Here is a 26,632-nt window from a genome sequence, read left to right on the forward strand (position 1 = left end):
CAATAATGAGATTTACTTTTTTATTTTAAAAAGTGGCAGTGTCAGAAGCAGTAGGAGCTGCACCTGCCCACCCAGAACAGGTTTGAGGGGACTTCTCAAGCCAGAATTTTACTTCCTGTGCTGCTGGGATGCCAGAACCACTTGGCCCTGACCCTCAGTTCCTTCTTCTGACCACTGGAAAGCTGATGTGCATGCCATTAGAGTACAACTTGTGTTAATTTATACGACTTAACTGCTTCTTAAGTATAAAGTTGTTGCAGCGCACTTTAGTACCACTTTTATTATGTTAAACGGAAATGAGCTGCATTCCTCTCATCAGCCTGGTTATTAGTGGCAATTAGTATTTTCCAAAGTCATCTATAGTTCTGACATTGCTATTGCTGTGCTTATGGCTACACTGAAGTCCTAAATCCTGTCACAGCTTTCAGTTTGTCCATATTTCTAGCTACTTTACAACATGCCCCCTTTCAGCTTTTCTTGATATTCTTTCCACTCCAGCTTCTGGAATTTATGTAAAAGCCACAGAGGTTTTTTCCTTTTGAACTGAAGACACTGGGCTGCTGGAATTTCCTTTAACTGGAAGTATGTCTGGGCTTGTGGTTTTATTATTTGCACAGTTTTATATTGTCATGTTTGTTTACCCCCAAACAGAGGGAATGCTGAATTAATCATGGGAAATAGGCATTTGTTTCACATCTTTAATTTACACTGAATTCTCTTTCTCACAGTTGAAAGGGACAAGGATTTCTCCCACCACCGAAGGCACTACAAAGAATTTCGCTTTGACCTTACTCAGATCCCTCACGGAGAGGCAGTGACGGCAGCCGAATTCCGGATATACAAAGATCGGAGCAACAGCCGCTTTGAGAATGAAACCATTCAGATTAGCATATATCAGATCATCAAGGAGTATCCCAACAGGTACCCTCTTGGCATGAACTCACCACATGTTGAATACCATCCCATTTGCCTGTCTTAAGTGGGAAGCAATAATCAATCGTAAGCGTACACCTGACAAGGCATCGTTGTTACCACTGTGGCTTGTGCAGTATTGATTGTTAGGCAACAACAGTAAACACTGAACAAGAATAACACTTATCTTAAATGTGATTTATTCCAGCTTTATGTCCAAGTTCAGTTCACCAGATAATCTGCCCATGCACAGAGCAGGTGAGGGTTAATGTTCTCAGTGAGCAAATGGTGGTGTCCTGTGCACAATCTAAGTGTCTGGATTTGGGAAAAGCACCATTTGCTGACACTGAGGTACTACAAGCCAAGATCCACTTAGCTCCTTAGAGGCAGAAAGACTGTGTAACTTTGATTACTTTTGAAGAAGCATGGCTTTTTTGCTTGTGTTTTACAGTTCTGCAGAATGTAATTAAAAGATAAACTCATGCACTAACTTTAAGATGACATGTGCATACTTGACACATAACTTTCACCATAACTGAAAATCATAGAATCATCTAGGTTGCAAAATATCTTTGAGATTGAGTCCAACCATAAACCTAACACTGCCAAATCTGCCATTAAACCACATCCCTAGGTGCCACATATGATGTTGCACATGAGCAAATCCCTGAATTTGAGTTTGCAGAGCTCTGTGTATGACATGCTTCCAAGACTCTACAAGATCTCAGTAAATTAGCGGATTTCACCAGGCAAAGTAGCCTGAAAATTATGATTGAAAACTAGTATCAATTCCAAGATGATTCTTAAAAAGCTACATAGACCCAAAATGGGGGGATTGAAATTAAATTAGTTTATGTCTTTTCTCAGAAAAGTGGGGGAAAAAAGTTCTGTTTTACGATAAACAAAAATTCACCTTCATCTTGGAACTGATAAAACATTTCTATCCCAGGAAGGTTTGGCAAAACCAAAGAAAATGTCAGCTTAAACTTGCAGAATATCCTGGAGGAAATAAAAGCCCCATCACCAGTTAGCTTGAAGGCTGGGCCAGAATTCAAATCTCTTTTCTGCCCAAAGAACCTTGAGCTTGTACCCTCCAGAGATCTCTGAACATCAAGTTATAAAATATTTATGGCTATAAACAGGGATTCATTTTATACCAATGGAAACAACAGGAGGGAAAGCACTCATCCTTCCAGAATACCTAGTAAATTTGGGGATGAAGAAAACAGTGTGGGTTTTATTTTTTTTTTTTACCTCTATCTTCAGCTTCCCAAAAGTTCTTTTGACATAGGTTCTAAAAGAAACTTCTTGGAGGAAGGAATAAAGCAGGAAGGAACAAAACACATCTTTTTGAAGCATACAGGTCGAGGCTGAGGTGATGAAAGCTCTTCACTGGAGCACTCAGTTTTTTTATTGAACTAGTAGGAAAAGTTATCTTTTCTAAAACTTTTGATGTTTTCTTTTTTAGTTTTTTAATATTTTCACAGTAGGTGGTTTGTATTCTATTTCAGAGAAAGCAAAACTGTTTACCACTCTGATGAAAATCACAGTTAATATTATCTGACTTGTTCAAATGACAACTGTCTCTGTGAAGCCATTAAACAAGGCTTTTGACTTCTTTCAAGGCATAACCAGAAATTTATAAATGCTTTATATTTGCATTTATAATCATAAAAGTCCCCTGTCCTTTAATGGAAGCATGATGCTGAAAGGAGGAGCAGGGAATGATATGCCATGCACTTGATTTCATCAGTGTTAACTACAGAAACTTTGATGTAGAATAAGTGTTTCTCTCCTATTGTTGATTTTGACAGTTTCTACTCATATATAGAGATATTATAGGCAACTGCCTCAGTGGAACAGGATGGGAGAAGATCTCAAGCTCTTCACAGTTCAAATTAGAAACAAGAAAACTTTTCCACAAGCCCCTTACTGTTTCCAGACAGAAGAGACCCCAAGATGAGCTCCTAAGAATTTTTTTTCCAACAAAGCCACACCTTTTGTTTTTGGGCCCAGACTTCACTCCTTCTTTTCTTGACTTTGTCACCTCAGGTTTGTCCTACATATGTACAAATTTTCAGAAGCTGCAACTACAGAATGGGAGAGTGAGAGAACTGTGAAGATGGGGAAGCACTGGAACATGTTGCCCATGAAAGTTGTGAATACCACATTCCTGGAAGCTTTCAAGGCCGATTGGATGGGGTTTTGAGCCACATGTCCTAGTGTAAGGTGTCCCTGCCCATGGCAGGGGGGTTGGGACTTGATGATCTTTAAGGTCCGTTCCAACCCAAACCATTCTGTGATTCTGTGATTCTATAATGTCCCACAGTCCTTACTAGTGACATTGCACAGCAAAACTACTCCTCCCCCCTTCTTTGCTTTGAACAGGAAACCTGGGTGTCTGACAGGACTCTGCAATCCCAAACACAGTCCTCTAATATTTTCAGGCAAGGAGTGATCAGGGTTCAGGTCTTCCAAGTTGCATACTAAGGATTGTGCTGTAGTCTCAGGCATTTTTCTGTCTCTATGGCAGCACGGCTACTGAAATGGGTGTGCTTAATTCCATTGGAGTTTTCTGAAGTTCCACTCTCTGGGATTGAAGTTTTCTATTTGGTCTAAGGAAGCATGTGCAGCACAGCCCATGGCAGGCTGATTTCCTATGGAGCCTTGCCAATGTTCTCCTACCCAGATCTTTTCTCATGACAAAAGTATACTCCAACATGCCAAATCTTTGTTCATGTTTTGGTGGCAGCTAGCCACTAATTTAAGTAAACCCTGAGGGCTCTTCCCGCATTAGGGAATCCTCAAGTGGCAGTAAGATACAAAAGCAGGTTTCTGGAATGAGGCGAGAAGTAAAACAGCGTTATTGGGATGGCCTATTACACTGTAATGATTATGTGATCTGATCAAGAACTGTTCTGGGTTTCAAGGAACATACAGATGGTTTGTTCCACCTTTACTTCCTTAAGTGACCCAGGAGATGTGGAGCTACTTAGACATTCTGCCTGCAGCCTCTTTGCTGAAATTCTTGACTGTGGTAGCATTTCTCCTGGAGACAGCTGGTCATTGGGGACCAGACTGAAATCACTAAACTTAAACAGCCTCCGTAAAGGTAAAGCCAATCAGCTGTATTCTGCCTGAATATATTCACTGTAACATTTCAGGCTATTTACGACACAATGCCTTAGTTTTTTATTACGTGTTGTGGGCTATTTTTTAAATAGAAATATTTTTTTAAATTACAGCCAAAATTTGCAGCTGTTTTTCATTTCAAGTGTGACTGTTTTTTTCTTTTCGCAGAATAAAGGAGAATTTTAAAATTAAAAATGTCACAAAATGTGATGAGTAGTTTGAATGAAAGACACGAGCTAATGGGGGAACCCTGATCCCAGAACTCCTGCTGCCTTTTCAGTGGTCATGTTTTCACCCTATGTTTGTATCAATTGGGAAAGAAGTTGGTTTTTCCCTAACAAATACTTTGAATTTCTGTAGTAGCATGCTGTTATGTGGGCTAAATCATTAGTATTGGTCCAGATACATTTTCTCCGTTCTCCTATGTGCTCTCAAGAATCAGTTCTGGTTTTCTCTAGGTATCCCCAACTCACTTTTTTTTCATTTGCGAGTTAATGAGTAAGAGCAATCTGTCTCTATTTAAAGTCTATTACCTTAGCCAGATCACTATCCTTGCAGGAGGACAAACAAGAAAATTGACATATCAATACCAAAGACACTTTAGTTGGAGTTTCTACTACAATACAAAGTAATAAAGTCACATTGAGGAAAAATTTGTCCTTCATAGGAATTTCTGGACTGCACCATTTGTAGCGCCTTATTTGGCATGGGAAACATTGTGCATCCTGACTTTTGAGAACATTTAGTATCAATCCTGGATTTGGAATGGAAAGACTGTATATGGGAAAGCATTATGTATTCTAGGAGGAGAAAAGACAAGTGTGGAATTATATCACTGTGATATTGTAGTATTTTCTATTCCAAACAATTTTACAGTTTTCTATTAAATATACTGAGTGATGCAAAAGTATTTCTAAATAAACATCACAAAGACTACTACAGTCAGAATTAAACTTTGCAGGTTTAAAGTTCTGATAAAACTACTTATTAGAGAAAAAAGTTGGCATTTAAGAGTCCAGAGAGTACTATTTATGAGCTTGTGGTACATTGTTAATTTGTTCAGTGCTAGCAGAGCAGGTCAGGCTCTTTTGAATGGTAAGATTTTCTTCATGTTAGCTCCAGAGGGGGAATGTATGTTTTCTCCTTGTGTGGTCATTAGCACAGTTCTACTAGAATGGAAGTGATAAGAGCCCAGCAAAAGATTGTCCTTTAACAGAAGGAATAAAAAAGGTGACTTGAATAAAAGCCCTTTCAATTCCTTTTTTTTTTTCTTTTAATAATCTTCTTTTATAATTTCTGAACTCTTTAACCTGGTTTTGCAGATATATCTCACATGTAAGTAAACATATGCTTGTTATAGTTAATTTGGTCTTATTTTCCTCAGTATTTAGCAACCACAGTTTCAAAAGGTGCACTTGAAACTTTTTTCAGTATCAGACCTTCTAGGTGCATTTACTGTGTTTAGATAAGACAGGAACTAAGGTGTCATTGCGATTAAGCACTGTAAGAATACAGTGACAAGAACACTAGAAATTTTAAATCCACTTTTTCCACAAAAATTCTATTCTATTCTATTCTTTCTGTCTGTCTTTCCTTTTAAAGCACATATTCATTCTGTCTGTAAGGCAATGGTACGATTCCCAGATCTATGTCAGCCAAGTCTGAGTTCAGCTGACTTGTACAGTAAAAAAATAAAATAAAACATTTTTTCTTGTATCTTACTGTTTTGACTACTATTTATGGCATAAAAGACATAGATTTCTGTAACTATAGATTTAGGTTTAAAAGGTTAAAGGGTGAAAACAGCTTTTAATAATGCACACTGCTTTGTAGAAGCATGTAAAATGAAACTGATGAGAGTTAAATATCTTGGGTTTAGTCTGGTCATTGTAGTAAACTATTTGTAATAGAGACGATGATCTGGAACCAATTGTGTCAGGAGATATGTGAAAACAGAAAAAATAAATGACCCATGCAAAAAATTTAGTAACACAATTATACTAACTCCCCTGAGCAGCCCTTCTGAATTACTGGAAGATTTCACGGGAACAAATTTGAAAATATACCAGGGAACTGAGGGTTAAAATGTAATAATTATATTATTGAATATATATGTAATTTCTGCTTTGATATAGAGCCTTATTTTCTAAACATCTGTAGTAATAGGAAGCGGTCTGAACTGCCATCTATTCTAGTTTTGTCATAGGATACAGCTGCTGTGATATGTTATTAACAACAGATCTTTTTAGCAACGCTATGCCTCTGAGTTTTAGTTGAAATTGGAATGTGATTTTGACATTTTTTGTCTTTTACACTGAAAGGTTTATAAAAGTTAATTTTCCTGAGACTTTCTGATGTTGAAAGATGAATTTTTTATACACAGCCTCAATTATGTATTTTGTGTAGTTATATCAGGAAACTGTATTTTTCAGATTTTCCAGAGCTGTAGGTTTTTACATGCTGAAACTTATTTCAGAAAGGCCTCTTAGGGGAAATACCTGTATTATACTTAACAACTACTTGTTAGCTGCAGCACATGCTGTACTGTGTCATAATGAGGATATGTTAAATGATTATTAATTTGGACTCCAAGAAGTTATTGTCAGCAAGGAAATTCAGGACAAAAATAATAACATTTGAATGCCTTAACTCTACTTTCTTTAACTTAGGGATGCAGACTTGTTCCTGTTAGACACAAGAAAGGCTCAAGCTTCTGATGTGGGCTGGTTTGTCTTTGACATTACTGCAACCAGCAATCACTGGGTCATTAATCCACAGAACAACCTGGGCTTGCAACTCTGTGCTGAAACTGGGGACGGTAAGATTGAAGCCACAGATCATAATGCCATGTATGCTCTTGTCATACCTTGCTGGGACTCTTTTCTGGATGGGTGTTTTTTGACTTGACCGGGTGATAATTCACTGAGAGTTTATAAGCAAACAACACAAATCTTATCCTGCTGTTGCTGTGGTCTGAAAGCTTTCTATTACTTTTAATTCTGTAGAAGATGTCAATTATAAAACTAACTGAATCAAGTGAAATTGGGTTCAGGAGAAGTGCTCCTACACATGAAATTCAGTTCCATTTTAATGTTCTACCACTGATGACTACACTCATGAAACTCAGACAAATTTGCAGAACTTTCTGGGCGGAAGCATGGAGAAAGTTAAAAAATAACCTCAGAGCTGTTCAGAAGGCATAGCATCTGTTGATATTGATGTTGGAGAAAGGTTAACAATAGGGAAATGTGGGAACTGTTTTTCTTTAATTTAAAAAGATATTCTTTTTTATCTTGAAATGGGTTAGAAATTTGAAATCTTGAAAATTTTAGTTAGCTGAAAATTAGAAAAACCACTATCAAAACTGAAGTCCAAGCTGTGTGAGGTTTTAGTACAAATTTACTGGGCTACTGTGTTATTCACAGTTATGCTCTTCATTAAATTTGAAAATGCATCTCAATGCAAAACAATATTTTTAGAAGAAATGTTCTTTACTTAGACTTTTTAGAAACTAATAAAAAGAGACTTATATACTGTTTTTTCTGTGATGGTTCACTTAATCCATACCACTTTACAAGCAAACTCAGATTTAACTCTTTTTGTCAAAAAGCTTTTTATGTCAGAGGTCAAGGGATCTATGATGGCAGTTAATCTAAACCTTAGCTGACATAATGTTAATGAGTAGCAGAAGAAACCCTGGTGTAAGGATTAGTGTTTTTTTCTTTGTTCTGGCTACATTTTCTCATTGGTTTTGATCTAAATTCTCCCTCAGGCTCAGCTGGGCTGTGAACAAAGCATCTCATACTTTTTCAGCAAGTGCCCCGGTTGCCGGAGAGTTATGCAAAAACTGTCCTTTAGGCACGATGCTTAATAAGGGAGCTGGCAGGCTTGCACCAAAGCACATGGCCATTTCATCTGATGTTACCTTTACGGTCAGAGTACAGTCAGTGGACAAGAGAGGCACCAGTACAAAGTAGACCACATTGTTGCTGCCTTCAACCAGCCTTTAAAGGCACCACTCCTGAGCCTGGGCTGCATAGGGAGTACATCTCTTAGGCAGCCTGGTTTAGTGAGGCCATTTTAAAGCTCTTACAATTCTGGGGACACCTCCGTCAGGAATCCAAATTAGGTGGGCTGGCTTCTGGCCAGCTTTCCTGCTCCAGAATAAACTCCATCCTTGCTTTTTTTTTTTTTTTTTTTTCCAGGAGATTTGAACAGAGAAATTGTTGAAAATTAAATATCCATGAAAGGCATTCATTAAGAAACCCTGCCACCAGCAACTTTTTGGTTCTAGCCTCAAAATTACATCCGTTCAGTAAACTACAGGGAAGTTTGTATGCGTAAAAGGAAACCTTTAGGTCAATACACTGAAGAAATTGTAAAATAATAGCTCAGGCAAATATTTCCCCTGTCCTACTCCTAAGATCAGAAAGGTGATAGATAATTTTCTATTTTAAGTTCCAAAGCCACAAGCAGCTTTACCTTTTGCATCTTACCTCTTTGACTTAATATAGCTGCTTCACTGAAGAAGGAATTTGCCTTTTCCCTCACTTTCTGTTCCCTTTTTCAGTTTATTCGTCCAAGGAGTCCAGTTCTGTGGACTAAAGTTTTCAAAACTATAGGATAGACCTGTGCTACACAACTTCAGCTTAGCACAAGCAAAATCATCCTTTCATGCTCCTACAATTTTGCTCTTAAGGCTTTGATTATTTTTATTGGGTTGCTGTTACTTCTGGAAGCTATTAGAAACACCAGCAGTTAAATGACACGTTTGTGTACAGATGGAACATGAATTTTTATACAACTCAGTATGTAGCAGACTCGGTTCGTAACCCAGAGAACCCCACCCACCCTCCCTCCAACCGGTTCTCTGTGAGAGCTCAGGGACTGGTTCAAATCAACTGAAAGACCTTCCCTTGGCTCAAGTGAACTTCAGGCCGGGCAGGTCTGAAGCACATTTCTTCATGCCTCCAGCTGTCAGCTGAGTTTACAGGAGGCATAGGACTTCTGCCCCCATAACTGGAGAGATATTTATGATAAGACCTGATCCATTAACCTTTCTATTGCAACAAATCATTAAACTAAATGGAATTCTATTAAGCAAGAGAATCCCTGATTGAGTTATTCAGGTGCTACACTGTGGATAATCAAGTCTGTAAATGCATACTAATTTTCCGATTTACTCATACAGCCAATAGGGGATGCCAATAGTGGCTGAGACTCCAGGGTACGACTACTTTGTTATCATTACCATTAAAAGTAATCTTTCTTACAGTTATCTATCAGAGACATTTTAGGCAATTACTTGTGTAGATATATTTCTTTGGATCCCTGAAGATGGCACATAAATAATAATAATGTCTACATAAGGAATAAAAAAATTTTGTAACTATTTAACATAACAGTGTGAAAAAAAAAACTTTGGAAAAATGTCTGGTTGCTGCAATTCATATTTTTCCCCCTTTGAAAACCCTGAAAATCTACAAAAGCCACATGACATTGGAATGTGTTCTCTTTTTTCTTTAGGACAGTATTTGGTATCATACGTCTCATTTTAGCATGAAATGTAGACTTTTTCTCTTAATGGGACATTTTATTTTGAACAGTAAGAATAAAGGTTTGCATGACACATATGGAAGCTGTCAACATATAATGCACTGTTTCCCTGAGGCCATGGTAAATTAAGGATCAGGTTTTTTTGATTCTCTTTTTTAATGTATCCTCAACATTCAGCAGCATCCCCTTTTGGCTGATTCCCTCCTTTTGACACCAAAACTCTGTTATGATTCAAACGAGAGGTGATCTTTTTCATGCTGATGGATGCATGGGTGTTGGAGGAATTGCAGCGTGAAATCAATGCAGATGCACAAACAGTTTGAAAAGCTCCATGCAATGCTTTTCCCATAGATATACCATATGTCTCCTAAGGCTTAAAACATGTTCCAGTGAATCAGCATCTTTATATTAACATTTAGCATTTTTATAAGTGGACGTTAGCAGTGGTCAGAACATCAAGTTTGCTGAAGGGGTATAAACAGCTACAAGAATAATCCTTTTTCTGTTTCTGTCATTGCTGAGGAGAATCTAGAGTTGTTTACAGAAAATGGGAGAGGGAGATAACATGAAATGATGACTGTTGGTGATCCACAGAATAAAATGGATTCCAAATACACAGCTGTCAGTACAACATCCTGTAGCCCCACAGTCATGTAGTTCTGTGCCTTTTATTAGATTTCTGCAGCTCTCAGTTATTTTCCATCTACCCGCACATCAGAGCAGAAGAAACGTGGTGACTTTGAAAAGCCAAAGCAGATTAAGGTGATTTCTGTTGCCACATAGTCCCATAGAAGGTTTCTTTGGTCTTTCCTGCTGTTTGAGGTGGGCAGGCAGCAGGAACCCTCAGCTCCCTGACTCTGAGTCTTACTTTAAATATTTTTTTTCCTCAGAGCAAAGGGAAACTTGAAAAAAATAGGTTCCTTGATCCAAGTGAACTCTGTGGAAGGCCAATTCTCACTCCATCATGTATTTGGGTACACTCTGATCTGTGTCCCTGGAAGGGGGTTTGGATCTTAACCCTACATGAGGCATGAAGGATTGGTGAAGTTCTTCTCCAGAGATGTTGGGGAAGAAACCAAAAAACACACTCCCTCTTTTTTAGCCTCTCTTCCTTTTAGCCTGGATCTTTCAAGGTCCCTTTCACTAACTAAGCCTTCAGAAAGGCAGCACAACCATGTTCTTGGTGCCGCATGGAGTGGCTGGTTTGCTTTCAAGCCATGACAACCTGTGGAAGCACCCTGGCCTCTTCATGTACTTGGCTGCATATTTGACATTGTTTTGGCTTCACCATTACCACACGAAATGTCATCAGTTTATCCCACAGCTGCCCCCAGACAACTGTGACACCTCGCTTACATGACCACGGTAGCTATCAAGCACTCCGGAGGGTGCAGCTGGGTCGTTACCTTTAAATCACTTGATGGATCTGGTATCTACAAGGCAAAGTATGAGGAGCAATTTCGCCTTCATTACTGTCCTTGTAGTGGGGGAACTTGGGATATATGTATTTATATTGATATGTATATGGACTTTGGCAGGCAATAGCTCTGACTAAATTCGGAGCCATCTGGAAGCCATATAGGCATGTTAGCACAGCACTGAACCCGAGCTAATACATCCTGCCCCTCAGCAGGTTTTATTAGCTTGGGCTCAAGCACTGCCTGAGTACAGCTACATTCATTTCTGGTTCAGAGCTGACTTTGGCCAAAATTGCACTAGTAAATTAAACATGCTCAGGAATACTGTGGTGTGAAACAAGCTGGAGGGATGACTCTCTCAGTCTCCAAAACAGGGTGATCCCATGACAGTTGTCCCCATGAGAAAGGTCCCATGCAGTGCTGCCTTGAGGTTCTGTTGACTCTGCAGTGGAGCTGGCACAGGATGTAAATGCACCAGGAGCACACTCCCAACCAGAGCAGAGCGGATGATCCACTTCCAGCACTCTTTAATTTGTTCAGATAGGTGAAACCTTTGTTTCCAGCTGAGTCACAAATATGGTCCTCATTGTGTCAGCTTCGAGCAGGTGAACACATCCTTTGTTAGTAAGGGCACACTCACTTTAAGCAGAAGGGCCAAGGAGGGGAGTGAAATGGGCTCCCGCCCCTTCTCCTACCACCACTGGTGCACACTGGTCCTGGCTGTACAGCTGTGCAAATCCCCCCGCACCCTGCTCCCCAGACAGATGAAGGATACCTCTGCTTCTCAGCACCATTAGTTTAGAGATAATGGCATTTGTGTTCCATTCCATTCAGAAGGCTTTTATCCATTTTATTCTTTGGTGGATGACCAATTAATCTAATCTCTCCTTGTTTTATTGTCTTCCTAAACACATTTTTTAATGGTGCAGAAAAGCCCCAGGACTCCCACAAGCCACTCATAGTTTAAGGGCATTAACTTGAAAGGATAAATCAAATACTTCCACAGCATTTTTGTGTCTAATTATATCTGATTTTTTGTGTAAGCATATATGGTACTGCCATATTATACAGCATATCAGGGCTCCTTGCATGTTCCCAAGCACTTTCTTCAAGAACTTTACAAATATCAAAATTAACACAAAAAGATACACAAAATGAACTGAGTAAAAATAACTAAATGTAAGATTTGACAAACAAAAGATAAATCTAGTAGTGACTATAGCTGTGAAGCCTAAGAAAGGCAGAGCAGAGCATCCAAGACCACCCGTTTGTCAGAATTCCTTAAAGCCTCCAGGGAGAAAAAGAGTTAATGAAACACATAAAGCTTGTGTCAAAAGCATATTTTATGTTGTTACAGATAAATGTGTTCACCAAAGGAAAAGTTTGCATAGCAGTTTATGTAGATGATACAACAGAGACAGTAAAAAGTACTTTGGAGTTGGAGTGTTGAGGATGTCTTATATATGGACCATCACATTGGTGTTATTAGCTTTTCTCTACTCTTTTTTAAAAATAAACTTAGGTAGCCAAAGTCTACCTCAGTTCTTTTGTTTCAAGTCCCCTTGCTCTCAAGAGTTCTCTTTGGGCGTGAGAAACCACAAAAGTTTCTATCTAATTTTGAAAACTACTGTGTTCTTTCAGATTCAGAGCCTATGGGCAGTTTTTTTCTCAAATATTAGACGTTTTTGGACCTTGGGTGCCCAGGATATTTCTTCAAAAGGCCTTTCCCAATCCTCATTTCAGGTGTCACTCCCCAAAAGAAGCAAACCATAGGTGTGGCATTGGAATTTTAATTTTTTTTTCAGCCAACCATGTTGAAATGAGTTCTGAGAATCACTAAATTTTTTATTTCTAAGTACAAATATGAAAAATTATTACCAAAATAACTACTGTGACCTAGCAGTGGTGGTTAATCTGTAAAATGTGTTTTGTGGCTTCTCAAACACTTTTGAAAGTAAATAAGTTCTTGTTTTTCATAACAAAATGAGAGGTTTGCTACAGTCTGATGACTCAGGACAAAAGAATGGATTTTGGAATTACTCATTGTGCTGTGTTGCCAGTGTAAATCTGGCTGGGATGCATAATGACTGAAAGCTCTTGCAAAATTAGTGTCTGATCAATATTTTGCTTAAAATATATGCTGTCTGAGGAGATAAAGCCAAAGCACAAATCTTACCGCCGTCATTGGCATCCACACTGGCAATCTCAGAAAAAGTCAGCTTTCTGAATGTTATGGAAAACAAGGATATGTCTCCCAGTCAAGACTGCGAGACAGATTGTTACTGAATGCTTGAAGGGCTTTTGCATTTCCATTTGGAGCAGCTGGGGGGGAAATGAACTTTTAAGATAGAACTTGATCAGTTCACGAAAAGATTTGTATGATATGACTGCATGTGACATAGTGACACAGCAAATAGCTCTGCATTTATCACCTTGAGTGCTATTCCTGATTTCTGGGTAAAAAACCAAAAGGCACAAAATTGTGAGGATTGTTGAGATAGGACCTTTTTGTAAGCCGAACATCAGAGTTATTTTTGCAGCAGCGATTCCTTTATTATTAGCTGAGGAAATGTGAAAAGGCAAATAATATTCATTCAGTTCAGTCAGTCAAACCTGAACTTCCATGCAAGCTTTTATGCAAACTGCTAAGGGCACTTTACTATCAAATAGTATAAAAGCCAAAAAAAGGTTTAAATGCCAAGTCAAACAAATATATCTTGCCAAAGGCTCAGAATCCTATGAATAAGGACTAAGGAGTTCAGGAAATTTGGAACATAATGCTTTAAATAAGTTTTAGTCTCCAAATATACCTGCCAATATGTAGAAGAGATAATTAATTGTCACAGCAGTATTGAGAAATGCATGCCAGTACGTGAAGAATACAAAGGCTCTGGACTGTCACCGCATAGTGTAAATCCATCTATTATGTTTTTGGGGTTTTTTCCTAGGTGCAGGGGCAATTGCAGTGGCTAAGTTCAATGGAGCAGGCACAAGCAGACTGCTGGTTACTTGAACTTCCTTATTTTCTTCTGAAATCTGAAGAAAATCTTTGAAATCGTCAGAATTAAAAATATAATGAAAGGATAAAACCAAACCAATTTTCAGGAATGCTTGACCGAGTTCAATTCTTGTTCAGAGATGCTCAAGAGAAGCAGAAAGACAAACTTTGCTGTTTTGGTTTTACAAGTTTCATGTGGCTGAAGCTCCGAGTGTAGTTAAGCAGGTCAGCCTGAGTCATTCAGCTGATTTTAGAAAGTATTGCTTTAATGCCACAGTATGGAGCAACTACATGCCTGAGAGACGTGGATTTTCAGTTGTCATTGAAGCTAAGCATTTTCTAAATGTTTACAAGAAACGATAGATTAAAACTACTTCCAAAAATGAAGCCCATGAATGCTTCTTGCTACAAGGGGAAATTCAGGATAGAGTAAAATTTTTCTTAATGTATTGTGAAATTGACACTACAGACAAGTTAAGGGCTAGCTGACAAGACTATGGCACACAGAGTGGAGCTACTGCTGGGGCAGAAAGCTTGATGCTTTTCAGAGGCAGAATACTTTGAATAACCTGCTGTTCAAGAAGGGGCAATGCTTTTTAGACTGAAGGAAACTATCCCACATGCACTTTTTTTTTCTTTTTTCCTTTTTTTTTTAAATAAAGGATAATAGAAGTTCTGTAAATGCAACCTTTTTCTGAAAAGAAGCAACCAAAAATGGAGATAACATATGTAGTTTGAATTTCCAAACCAAACAGTTCAGAGGTCCTCCTCAGAAGAAATATAGAGTCTCAAGGGCAGTGTATATTTTGATTGCTTCGTCTTCTGAAAGTTGCAGTTAAGCTAAGGTCTATGATAAACTGAGAGAGAAAAGTTTAACGATGAACCCACAGAAGTCAATAAAAGCTTTCCTCTGCACTAGAAGCAGATCCAGTGCATACACCATTTATGAATTAAACAAATGGGTCCTAAAAACTTATGCTGGCTGCTTAGAAGATTAAGCACATAGAGGAATAAAGTCACATAAGCTGTTTCTGTGTGTAAAAAGGCTGTGGGTTACAGGATTAATTTTTTATACTATATCCCTATACCCTGGATAACCAACTAAGCCTTAACTTGTGGAATTGTAATAGCCATCTCATTGCTGAAGTCTGAAGGAAACCCAGAGGAAACTTAATAATATTAAAAGTTATTTTAAAGGGAGTTCACATTGGTTTGAAGGATATTTTGCTTCACACACAATATCCACCATTGTAAATTCAGAGAACCTAGATTTAAATTCAAAAAAGCTTCACACACCTTTACAGTTCTCAATATATAAATATAATAGTATTCTTAAAATGTCCACCAGCAAAGCATTAATATTTTACAGATAAAATTAAAATTCTGAAAGTCATTGGAATGAAAAATAAAGAAAAATAGTAAAAATATTCCCTCTAGAAATGAAGGGAAATATGGAACTTTGTGGTAAGAAGCTAGCTTGTCCACGTTGTTATGAATAGAGAATAGTGTATACAGTTTTTCATATCTGGCTTGCAACAGAAGATTGGAACATACAGAAATTAATGTTACTGAATTATTTAATAGTAACTCAAACACATGAAAAGAAGAATTAAAGGAACAAAATACTAAAAAGGCACTTTAAATGAAATCAGAAGCTTCAACAAATATATTTTTCCCTTGCAGTCAAAAAAGTAATTATCAAAATTGTTCAGAATATGTTGCCAATTACTCTGCTCCGTAACTGCTAACTTTCTCAGTTCTTCTCTTGCCTTTGCTGGGCTCTCTGTCACTGGAAACATCTTAAACCAATTTAAAGTGCTACACCTGAATAAACATGTTGTAAAAGTGTTTATGTATTGAAGTGGGTCAGTTCAAGGTATGGTATTTGGCTGGAACTTCTAATTTCTCTTTTTACTGCAAAAGGGCTGCCAGAAGGAGGAAGTCTGAGCTGAATTAATACATTTGTTACAGTGGAAGTAGAATGGAAACTACTTTAACCACAAATCAAACTGCCTCTTTCATTTATGCCAGTGATAGAGTTTTTTTAAGAAATATAGACTCTGGCATGCAGCCACTGTAAGTTTGTGTTTGAAAAGGAAACCTATATGCTTATTTCTATAAGGTTTACTCCTATGCTTGTTTGCAAGTTCTTTTTCAGGGTGATTGAGTTAACAGCATTATACGTTTGTGAGGCAGATGCTCCTTCATTGCCCACATAACAAACATTTCCAGTGGGTTTAGAAGAGCCCTGAGGCACCCCGATGCCGCCCAGCACACGCGGTGCCAGTGCCCATACCTTCCTGCTTAAAGGACCTCTGTGTCCCCCACCCTGCACAGCTGCACAGCTTCACATGACACTGTCTCATTTTCTGACGGTTGAATGGCTCTGCATAATACACGTACGCACAAAAGTGTTTATGCTGCCAAAATAAATTCTGTTAAGAGCAAGGGTTTATTTGCTAAAATGTCACTGATGCAGTTTCAGTGACTTGTTTTGCTTTCCTTTCTTTCAGTGAGGTTTAGATCACATAATATAGTGAGGTTACCACACAGTCCTGACTGAACAAATATTTTAAAGAAATATGCACATCCCCTGGGAACAGAACCAGAGTCAATAATGTACATATTTCAAACTCTCTTCTCTTGAACGAGTGAATGGCTTCCCACCTTTACTGGTGAATGAACATCAGTTTGAGTAACACTGCACAATATTTATTTTTAAAGGAGAATTATATTTATTATCTACACTTCTATTTGCTACTGATTTGCTTTGGGGATATAAGGTTCCAGGTCACACTGAAACGATTCAAAATTAGAAGACTGCATTACATTATCCCTTCTATAGAAAATAGACTTTAATGGGGCTCATTTATTTTTCAGTTCTATAGATGTATGCACGAGACTGAATTAAAATGCTGTGGAATGAATAAGGTATATAGCACACAGAGACTGCAATTTTATGCAATAACAAATTGTACCTGTAAAGCTGTTGAAACTTTTGCAAATGGTTGAGCTTTTTGTCTTTTTAAGTTCTGTTCAACAAAACACAGATAGGACTCCTAATCCTGTAAATTCAGGATTATAGCAAATTCCTTGCTATGAGTCAGTCAGCAGTTGAACTGCTGCTGTGGCTTAGGGAAGGGCAGAAGTTCACCTTTCAACTTGCAACTTCCATTGCTTTACAGGTCGAAGTATCAATGTTAAATCTGCTGGCCTGGTTGGAAGACATGGGCCTCAGTCAAAGCAACCATTCATGGTTGCATTCTTCAAGGCAAGTGAAGTGCTTTTCCGTTCTGTCCGAGCAGCCAACAATAAAAGGAAAAACCAGAACCGCAACAAATCCAGTAGTCAACAGGAGTCCTCTAGGATGCCAAGCATTGGGGGTAAGATGGAGCAATGATTTATTAGTCTTTTCATAGGAATTATGGGCACCTGCTCAAATGCAATGCAGTCACGACAGCTCAAAAAGATGCTGCTCACTGGATGAATTGTCAGAAATCATGTTCCCACTCCTCTTTTGTTATGTTGGCCCTGGACACCGTCTACCTTCTGTAAGTCAGATCAGTTACATGCATCATGGGCCCCAGGAAGGTGAAATGACCAAGTAGTTTAAGAAAGGCTGTGTCTGAACTTGAAACTAGGCCTACGCAATACTCAGCTGGATGATATCTTTGTTACGTGTAACTAAAAAGTAGAGGGTAAAGAGAAGGATTGCACCCCTACTGCTTGTCTAGGAAGCCTCAGCAAAGGACGGTGTTTAGACTCTTGTTAAACTGCCTCCCAGCTGAAGACGACAAGATGTAACACAAAAATCTCAATACTGGAAATGAGGAAGCTTAACCTATCTGAAAAATTGTAAGCTGTTTAGGAGTTCAGATCAGCTGACAAGTACTGCTGTAAATATACAATATATCCCTCAATTGAGTGAATTTAGTCCCTTACCTGAAAGGTACTGACAATAATGCACATGAAAATGTTCTTAATCACTTTAGAGCCTGGAATAAATTTTGCTCCAGTTTTTCCTGAAATGGTCCTTTCAGCTAAAGGCACAAAGTAACTTTCTAAATATTCTCACTTTTGAACAAACATTTCTACTTTTAGGGAAAAGGGTGTGAAAGTGTATCTTTCTAGAAGCATGGCAGATTTAATAACAGCATATCAAAACCTTAATATAAGTGCTGTTCTTAAACCCCATGGATGTCTACAAGTAGGGAAATCAGTATTTTGTGGAAGGAATTTAGCCTGGGAGTGCGGCTCATCTATTTGAGGAGAAGTGTTATGAGCAATATGCCTTATTTATATCTGTCTCAGAACCTTGACAGAGGCAGGCTAGAGACCACTCTAATGCAACACAAAAACCTTTCCCAGATCTTTTGCAGAAGGGTAATTTTACCATAACAACCAAAAACTACTACTGCATTGCTAAAGAAGTCAAAGAAATAACTTAAATAATTTTTCCTATTCCCTGGAAAAAGTCTGTTAACTTTGAGAATTGCATTATTTTGGGTGAAGGGAAAATCATCTAAGTACATGGTACACACAAGATACCTAAATATAAATATCGCACTTTCATATTGAATCTTATGTATCTAGAGCATGAAAAAATGAGAATTGAACAGATTTCTTAGTCCTCATTGATTGTAGCTGGAAAGCTGAACACAAACTCCTTCCTGGTTTAAACTGGGAAAAACACAACCTTATCAAATGCTGGCAAGTTGCATTGACATAAGAATTACCTCAGGGGGAGTTGTCTGTAAGTCTCAAAATACTTTTCAACCTTGTCTGTGAATTCAGTTGTGCTCCAGACCTGTTGTAAAACAAGAAAAATCAGAATATCTCTAGTGAAATGTGCATTATGAAACAAATTTTATCCTAATCTCTTTAAGGTCTACATAAGCACAGAGTAAATCACTACATATGTTGATCCATGGGCAGGTCTCTTTCAAAAGAGATTGCAGTTCAAGAAAACCATACTGTTTAAACAAGATCACGTTAAGAAGCAATTACTCATGCAATTTCATCAGAGTCATTGACCACTGCCTGGAGAGGGCCGCAGCAAGATATGGGCAGGCTGGAAAAGACGGCAAAACTGAAGGTTGATGAGTGACCACAGCTTCACACAGCAACATCCTCTGCAGCAGAACTGCTTGGAGGTGTAGCTCCTGCACTGTGGCAAATCAGCTTCCACGTTCTTGCCTTGCATTTTGCCTCAACAACCCCCATGTCACAAATAACAAACTTCTTTTATTTGGGTGTCATTAATGATTGCTCACTGAACTTCTCACATTATAGGTGTCCAGAACACTTTTAATAACTATTGCAACAATACTCATCAACTGCTGTGGATGAGCATGCTGAAGGCTATGGATTCTATCCAGATGCTACCAGTGTGCAAAAATGACACACAGAAGAGAACATGTTCTAATTTCTCTGATCTTTGAGTCTTTTCAGAATATAGTCCCTCCATGTGGAGAGCCTGCTATCAGAGGCTCTATGCTCTGCTATGCTCTTTTTCTTCTCTTCACCAGTCCCAGGATCTGGGGGACATACTGCTCCTTTCAGGTTTGTGGGAGAAGGCTAATTGTCCAAGTTCTCTACAGCTTCAGTAATGAGCAGCACTTCAAAAGTATAATTCATCTCTTCATATTTAAACACAAAAGTTTTTGGGGAAAAAAACAAAGAATTGTGTCCATCCTCTTTCTCATGGAAGACTGTCAATAGACTGTATTCAATTCTCATTCACTCCCTGATGCAAGACACTTGACACAGTGATGGGCAAAGATAATTTTGTGATGTAGGTCTTTTCATTTCTAAGCTTCTTCCATAATCTTGTAGCTATAGCATCTAAGACAGACACTGACAGTGAAAAACGCTCACTTACATAGCCAGAGGTAGTGTAGCCAGACCCAGACAGGTATGTTGTCATTCATATGTGGCAGACTTTGGATATTTCTCTATACATCAGTCTCAACTTTACCACAATCTTGTCTTCATTTTCTCCTTGCTTCTTTCTTCTTCATTTTCTCTTCCTTTTTTTCCCTTTTCTTTTTTCTTTATCTTTTTTTTCCGTGTTTCCCTTTGCCCTTGCCTTTTGTCATCTTTCTTTTGCCTCTTGCCTTTTGTATTTTGCCTTCTTCTTTTTCCCTTCTTATTTTTTAAGTTCTTCAATTTCAGCAATTAGCTTTACTGTCTTCTCAGCATGTCAAAAAGGAAAGCCTCACTGGGCAACTCAGCTCTTCCCTTCCAAAGGACAAGACATTTTTAAAATTATTAATGAATTTTCACAAAATCACAGAATAGTTTAGGTTGGAAGAGACCTGGTATAGTGGAAAATCAGGGGAGTCCCTGTCCCTGGGGAGTTGGAATTAGATGATCTTTAAGGTCACTTCCAACTAACATTCTATGATTCTGTCATATACACAATCGCAATATGAAGAAAATAAAATCTTATGTATTGCTTATTATAACACCTGGGAAATTGGGGTCACAGGTCATCATCCCTGTGTTGCTAAGAACTTCGAGATGACATCAATGCAGTGCAAAGACAGACAGAATTAAGCTTAGCATTCAGGCTCTGCCTGCCTGCTATGCACAGAGGATGGAACTCTATTGTTTACCCAGTTTTATTTTTGTCAAACTGTAGATAAAAGAAAAAATAATTAAAACCCCAAAACCAAACCAAAACAGACAGGTTGTTTACAAAGTACATAAAATAGCTCTCCTCTAAAAAAAAGCTCATTTAACTTTAATTTTTTTAACATTGTCTAAAAAGAGTTACAGTGTAATTGGCACTAGAGAATATCCACATTTAAATACTGAATAGTGACTTACACCAGGAAACTAAAAAATGAAGCTACATAATTTTTGTTTATATGGAGTGAAATAAAACCAGAAGACAATACTTAAGGCTGCATTTTGTGTATGTTATTGATTGGTGTCACACTAACTAATTCAAAATAGTATGTATATAATAATATATAATTGTAATAGTATGTATAAGCATGTTTTTATGTCTTTATTTCCCCTGGAAAAAAAATCTCATTAAATTTCTTATACATATATTTTACTGCCCTCCTTCCACAGCTATTTCTCCTATGTAGGGGTTTAGATTCCAACTGCAGTGCCTGAATAGCTGAGGAACAATGCTTTCTCAATCACAATAGCCTATGGTTTTGATTCTTGACAGAATAAGCATATGGGACTTGAAGCTACAGTATGTGAAACTGAATCCTTGGCACCAGATCTTATTATAAATGTCACATTTGATACTTACATGAAATGTTATATTACACACAACATTTGTCTTTCATGAAAGATAGAGTTCAAGGAAGGAATAGAGACCTTCCTGAGTCTCACTTTCTTTGTAGGTGAATGGATTAGATGGCTTGCATTCTGTACACACAAGCCATTTTATCAGGTGTTCTGGTGTGACCACACATCATTTGAACCTATATTCAAATGGCTCAGGATATCACAACAATGGCGACATCTGTGCGATGACTTACATACGTATTATTCAGATTTTCTCCTTTAACTGTATGGACTTCTGCTACATCCTGGCAGTAAAACTTCTGTACATGTTCTTGAATATAAAAATGGCACTGCAGAGAAAACTGGCAAAAACACAATCTTCAGCTTTCATTTGTTTGCCTGCTTGTGTGCTATCTAAAATCATATTGTGACTTTCCTGACTTTCTCATGTTCATCTTTTCCACATTTTTCAGTTACAGTTTTTTTGCAAAGTGACTTGTATTCTATATGTATGAGTTTTAAATTCCCGCTAATAGCTGAGACAGAAAAGCTCAATATTGACCTCGTATGAGCACTGATGTCAGTGAAAATGAATGTATAGATCCTTGTGAAGAGTGACCAGTAGTCTCAGTTCCATTTTTTTAAGTTCCTTTACTTTCAACTACCCTCACTGTACTTCTAGAGTGTGTTCAGAACCCATTAGATTATTACAGACAACTCAGCACAAGGTATGACTTAGGGATTTTGGTTGTAATAAAGGCATATAGATTTTTGAAAACTTGTGATATCTTAGGGCATCCTGCCTCACTTCCAGTTGCTACTCCAAAAAGACACAGAACTCCCATGGGATGTGGGTGTATATTTCGACTCTGCATGCCCTGGGACAACTGAGAGTATCTGAGATGGCAACACATAACCAGCTATATGTGGAGATCCTTTAATGACTGTCATTGAAGGGCTAGGAAAATACCACAGGAAAGAATGTAGTGTTTGTCTTTAAAATTATGAGGATTTGAGGTGTTATAGCTTAGAAAGCCTAACTTAACATCCCTGATGCTTATTTAGTATTGCAAATGGACATATCTTGACTTGAGGACAGCTTTTGCCACAGTTTTGAGAGTCATATTGGGCTCATGTGTATTCAATAGAAAGTAGGTACATACCCTGTTTAAAAAATAAAGAAAAAGCCTATTCAAAGAGCATGTTAACAATAAGATAAAAATTTGTCTGTGTATTTTGAATGACATCTTGTTGAGTCTCTTCTGCATCTGGTTCAGTCCGACCTTTTATTGGTAACTTGGATGACTGAGCACTCCTCTCAGATCTCATACCCTCTGTGAACTTCCAGAGAACACATTCTGTTCTATTGTCCAAGTTACTAACAAAGATGTTAATACCAGTACTGATCCTTTAGGGACCCCCCTAGTCACCAGCTGCCATCTGGACTTTGTACCACTGATCCCAGCTATTTGGGCCCAGCAGTCTTGCTAAGTTTCCATCCATTATATTCTTACCTATTAAAGTTATTCATTGGTTTGATCAATTTGACTCAAGGAATACTAGGGGAGAAGATATCCAAAACCTTCCTAAAAGTAATAGGAACAACACCCAGAGCTTTTCAAAAGCCCACAAAGCTAGTCAGATCATCACAGAAAACAGTCAGATTGGTTAGGCCCAGTTTGAACTAGTAAATTCATGCTGACTGTTCCCAAAACACCTTTTTGTTCTTTGTGTGCCTGGACAGTTTCCATGAGAATTTGTTCCAAAGGCTTCTCAGAAACTGAGGTTAAGCTGACTGGCCGCCTTGAAGATGGGTGTGATATTTTCCATTTTGAATCATCAGAAATGTCTTTCAGTGTATGAATGCTCAAAAATGGCAGGAAGTGACTTTGCAGTGTTGGTCAGCTCAATCCCCACCCTGAAATTCATCCGTTCTGCTCACATGGACTCATGTATCTTCAAGTTGCTTAACTGATTCCTAACTCTATTACTGTGGGTAGAGCTTCAGCCACTAGGAACAGGGACTTGGGAGTCCTGAGGGCAAATCTTGCCAGTAAAAAACAAGACAAAGAAGTCATTGACTACGTTAACCTATTCTGAGTCCTTGTAACTATGTCCTTTGCTCTACAGAACAACAAAGCTGTATTTTTCTTATGTTTTCTTTTTACTGTGAATGTACCTATAGAAGTGCTTCTTGTTGACTTTCACATCCCTCATGTTTCAAGTCCAGCTTCAACTTTCCTAACATCCATCCCTGCATACCCAGGCAATTTTTTTATATTATTTCTGTGTAGTTTGTCCCAATTACACATTACTTTTGCTTCCTTTTTGAATTTGAGTTCAGTCAAGATTTTCCTAGTCAGCCACAGGGGATTTGTGCCATACTTGCTAGACTTGCAATGGGTTGCAGCGCTGTTGTTGACGTCATCCCTCAGAACCATAACTCTACCATGGTTGCTGCAGCCTCATCATGCTACAGTTCTCATCAGCATCCTCATCCCCAATCTGTTCTTTATTAATTGATTTATATAACTACAAAAGACTCCTAAGGCTGACAAGGCAGGAATATATAAAAAAAAGTTTGGAAGCAGATCACTTGACAGTGTGGGTTTGCTGCAAAACTCCTATTCTGGGTTATACTACTAGAAAATAAGCCTGAAATAATATGAAACAACTATTTTACTTTATTTCACACTGTGTTTGGTTGTGACCATCACGTCTTTGGAAAGACACAGAGAAGCTGAAGAGAACCCAGAGAAGCAATGGTAGCAGAGGTCAGGATGGCTGACAAGAAGCAGAAAATTTGCAGAAAAACTCCTCTAGACCATATATTTAGAAGAGTTTTCTGTAAGAATAGTGATGAACTACACAGATTAGTTCATATACTGCAGAAGTTCCTTTCATTTTATGTGAAAAAGGAGTTTCTCTCTTAATTATCCTGAAATTTTTCAGAGACCTTCCCATTTCAGTCTCAAGTCTTACAATGTTAAAAAGAAATGTTCCTTAAAAAATTCTTTTCCTGAAACTGAAGGATTTGTTTCTTTTTCCATGTCTTCCTTGTTTGGGTTTTGTGGAGTTTTGCTTGTTTGTTTGCTCTTTCTTGTTGTTGTTTTTGTGAATTGTTTTGTGAATTTTTTTCCCAGAATGGTTATTTTGGTTCAAAAAAGTACCTTAAGAATTCTTGAATTGGAAACAGAGGAGACAGCCTGTACTCCCTGCTCTGTCACATGCCTCACATATGGCATCACATGAATAGCTCTATAAACCAAGTTTGGGGACTAATGTGATTAAGGCATGACCCTGTTCCCTTCCTTTCCTGTTACTTAGGAGCAGAAAGGAGCAAGTGCTAGAATTTCTCCAGGAGTAAGGTTGTTGTGCAGAAGCATGTATGAAAGGTTCTCTGTGTCCTCCTGTCCTGACACATCTCTGACAGTGAGCTTTCACTCCTTTAAATAGCACCTGTTAGTCTAGTTGTTTACATTAGTATTACCAGCCGAAGATCAACAAGTGGTGAATATTTCCACAAAATATGGTAAAAATTAAGAAGTATAAAATGTGCTACTACGTGTTTAACTAAGAGACTTTTGGAAATTCCCTTGTTTCAGGACATTTTTTATTGTTGTTAATTCATCTTTTGGATTGAGCTGCTTTCTTTACCTGGCTATAAAAAACATGCCAACCTACAGATGACTTCCCCATATTTTGGATCAGGCTCTCACTTGTCCTCTTTGATTACTTGTGTGGATATTATCAGAGGTGTTCCCCAGCTAGCCAGCAAATAGACATCTTGTAAACCTCTTTCCCCTAATGTTGTATGCATTGTACAGAATGTATGCCAGTGTACAGAAATTGTATCAGTCTGACTATGCTGATTCTGGATTTCCAGGTTTACGTTGCCTTTACAACTAACCCTAGGAATATAAATGACAGTATGGTTTTCCTTTCCTTTATATAGCTTGGTCAGGATCTCAAAAATAGATAAAACTTGTCAGTTCTATCAATGCTTCCAAATAATTTATTAATGTTATTTACTTCCTGTAGATTATAACACAAGCGAGCAAAAGCAAGCATGTAAGAAACATGAACTTTATGTGAGTTTCCGAGACTTAGGATGGCAGGTAAGATGATAAATGCTCTTTCCCATCAGTTCAAACTGGGACAATCTATTTTGAAGTCTCCCATTATTTACACTCTGTTTTCTTTATGGAAATTAGTATTTCAATAATGAGAGACAAATACTTTAAATGCATTTTGTAACAAATCCTTATCAGCATTGCTATCAATATAACTTTACCTGTTTAGTTGTTCTCTCAAAGATATTGCATACATTAGCAGCTTTATAATTTGGATTCATTTACATAAAGATAAATTTGAACTACTGCTCAAGAGACCAAATGAAACCAAATGAAACCAAAATCCCCACACCAAGTAATGAAACGTTTTAAATTTTCATTAGTTCAGATTTAAACCTCCCTGGTTCAGTGCTGTCTACTGCAGGCCATAGAGACTTCGCTGAGGTAGGGTCCTTGGGGAAATAAATCTTGGATCACTGCTCAGTGATCTTTGCAACACCATAGCTAATTTTATATAATTTCTGAGGAAAACTAATCCTGCCATACAGTAACAAAAAAAAAAATGTACTTACAGTAAAAGGTCATGAAGTCAAAGGCAGTGCATTATGGGAAAAGAAAATAGAGATCAATCTAGAGTTTTTTTCCAGAAAGCAAGGAACTCTCTGTAAAGAAACAACAAGAAGGCCATCAGCAACCTATAAGTATTGCATATGTAGGTAAGAACTCTGGGATGGCTGTCTATGCATTTCACATTTCTCTGAATTATTTTAAAACCACTCTCCAGGAGCAGAACAAGTCTATGAGGAGAAAAAGTATGCTACCTCCCTAGTGACAGCTCATCCTTTATGTATCCAGCTCAGATTCTCATATGGCCTCATTATCCTGTCTGATATTTTGTAGTATATTTATCCCCACAGCAGCCTGAAGAAGTAGGCAGAGGATGTTTTCCCAAGCCTGCAAAGCATAATTACTCTGTCCAGGGCCACAGAGCAGGCTTGTGGTATTGAACTCAGGCCACTGAACAAGTGAGCCATTGTCTCTAGATTACAGGGGTTTTTTTCAGCTATCAAAAGTTTTAAATTTTTTTTTAAACAATAAATTCTGGTATGCTCCAAGATGTGCCAGGCTCTCAGATCAGTGGCCATAGTGCCCAAGGTAGCCATAGAAAAAAGAAAATCTATTTTTAACACAAAAACTACCAGAAGAGTTAAAAGTTTCTGCCAGAAAGCCAGAGCTACACTGTACAATATCTGATCAGTGAAACCCGGAGTGAAATAAGATACAAAAAAAAA

The 26,632-nt window shown here is 38.0% G+C and overlaps 1 protein-coding gene across 2 annotated transcripts in view; it reads left to right on the plus strand.

Annotated features, from left to right (window-relative positions):
* The window catches only part of BMP5 (bone morphogenetic protein 5), a 57,564-nt gene that overhangs the window by 24,218 nt on the left and 6,714 nt on the right, over window positions 1–26,632 (plus strand). For both annotated transcript variants that reach the window (XM_010406011.2, XM_019286072.1), the window contains 4 exons: window positions 729–921; window positions 6,714–6,862; window positions 17,202–17,399; window positions 25,309–25,385. In XM_010406011.2, coding sequence (XP_010404313.1) covers window positions 729–921; window positions 6,714–6,862; window positions 17,202–17,399; window positions 25,309–25,385 — 617 coding nt within the window. The remainder of the gene's footprint in view (window positions 1–728; window positions 922–6,713; window positions 6,863–17,201; window positions 17,400–25,308; window positions 25,386–26,632) is intronic.

This window comes from Corvus cornix, chromosome 3 (genome assembly GCF_000738735.6).
Source record: "Corvus cornix cornix isolate S_Up_H32 chromosome 3, ASM73873v5, whole genome shotgun sequence".
NCBI lineage: Eukaryota > Metazoa > Chordata > Aves > Passeriformes > Corvidae > Corvus > Corvus cornix.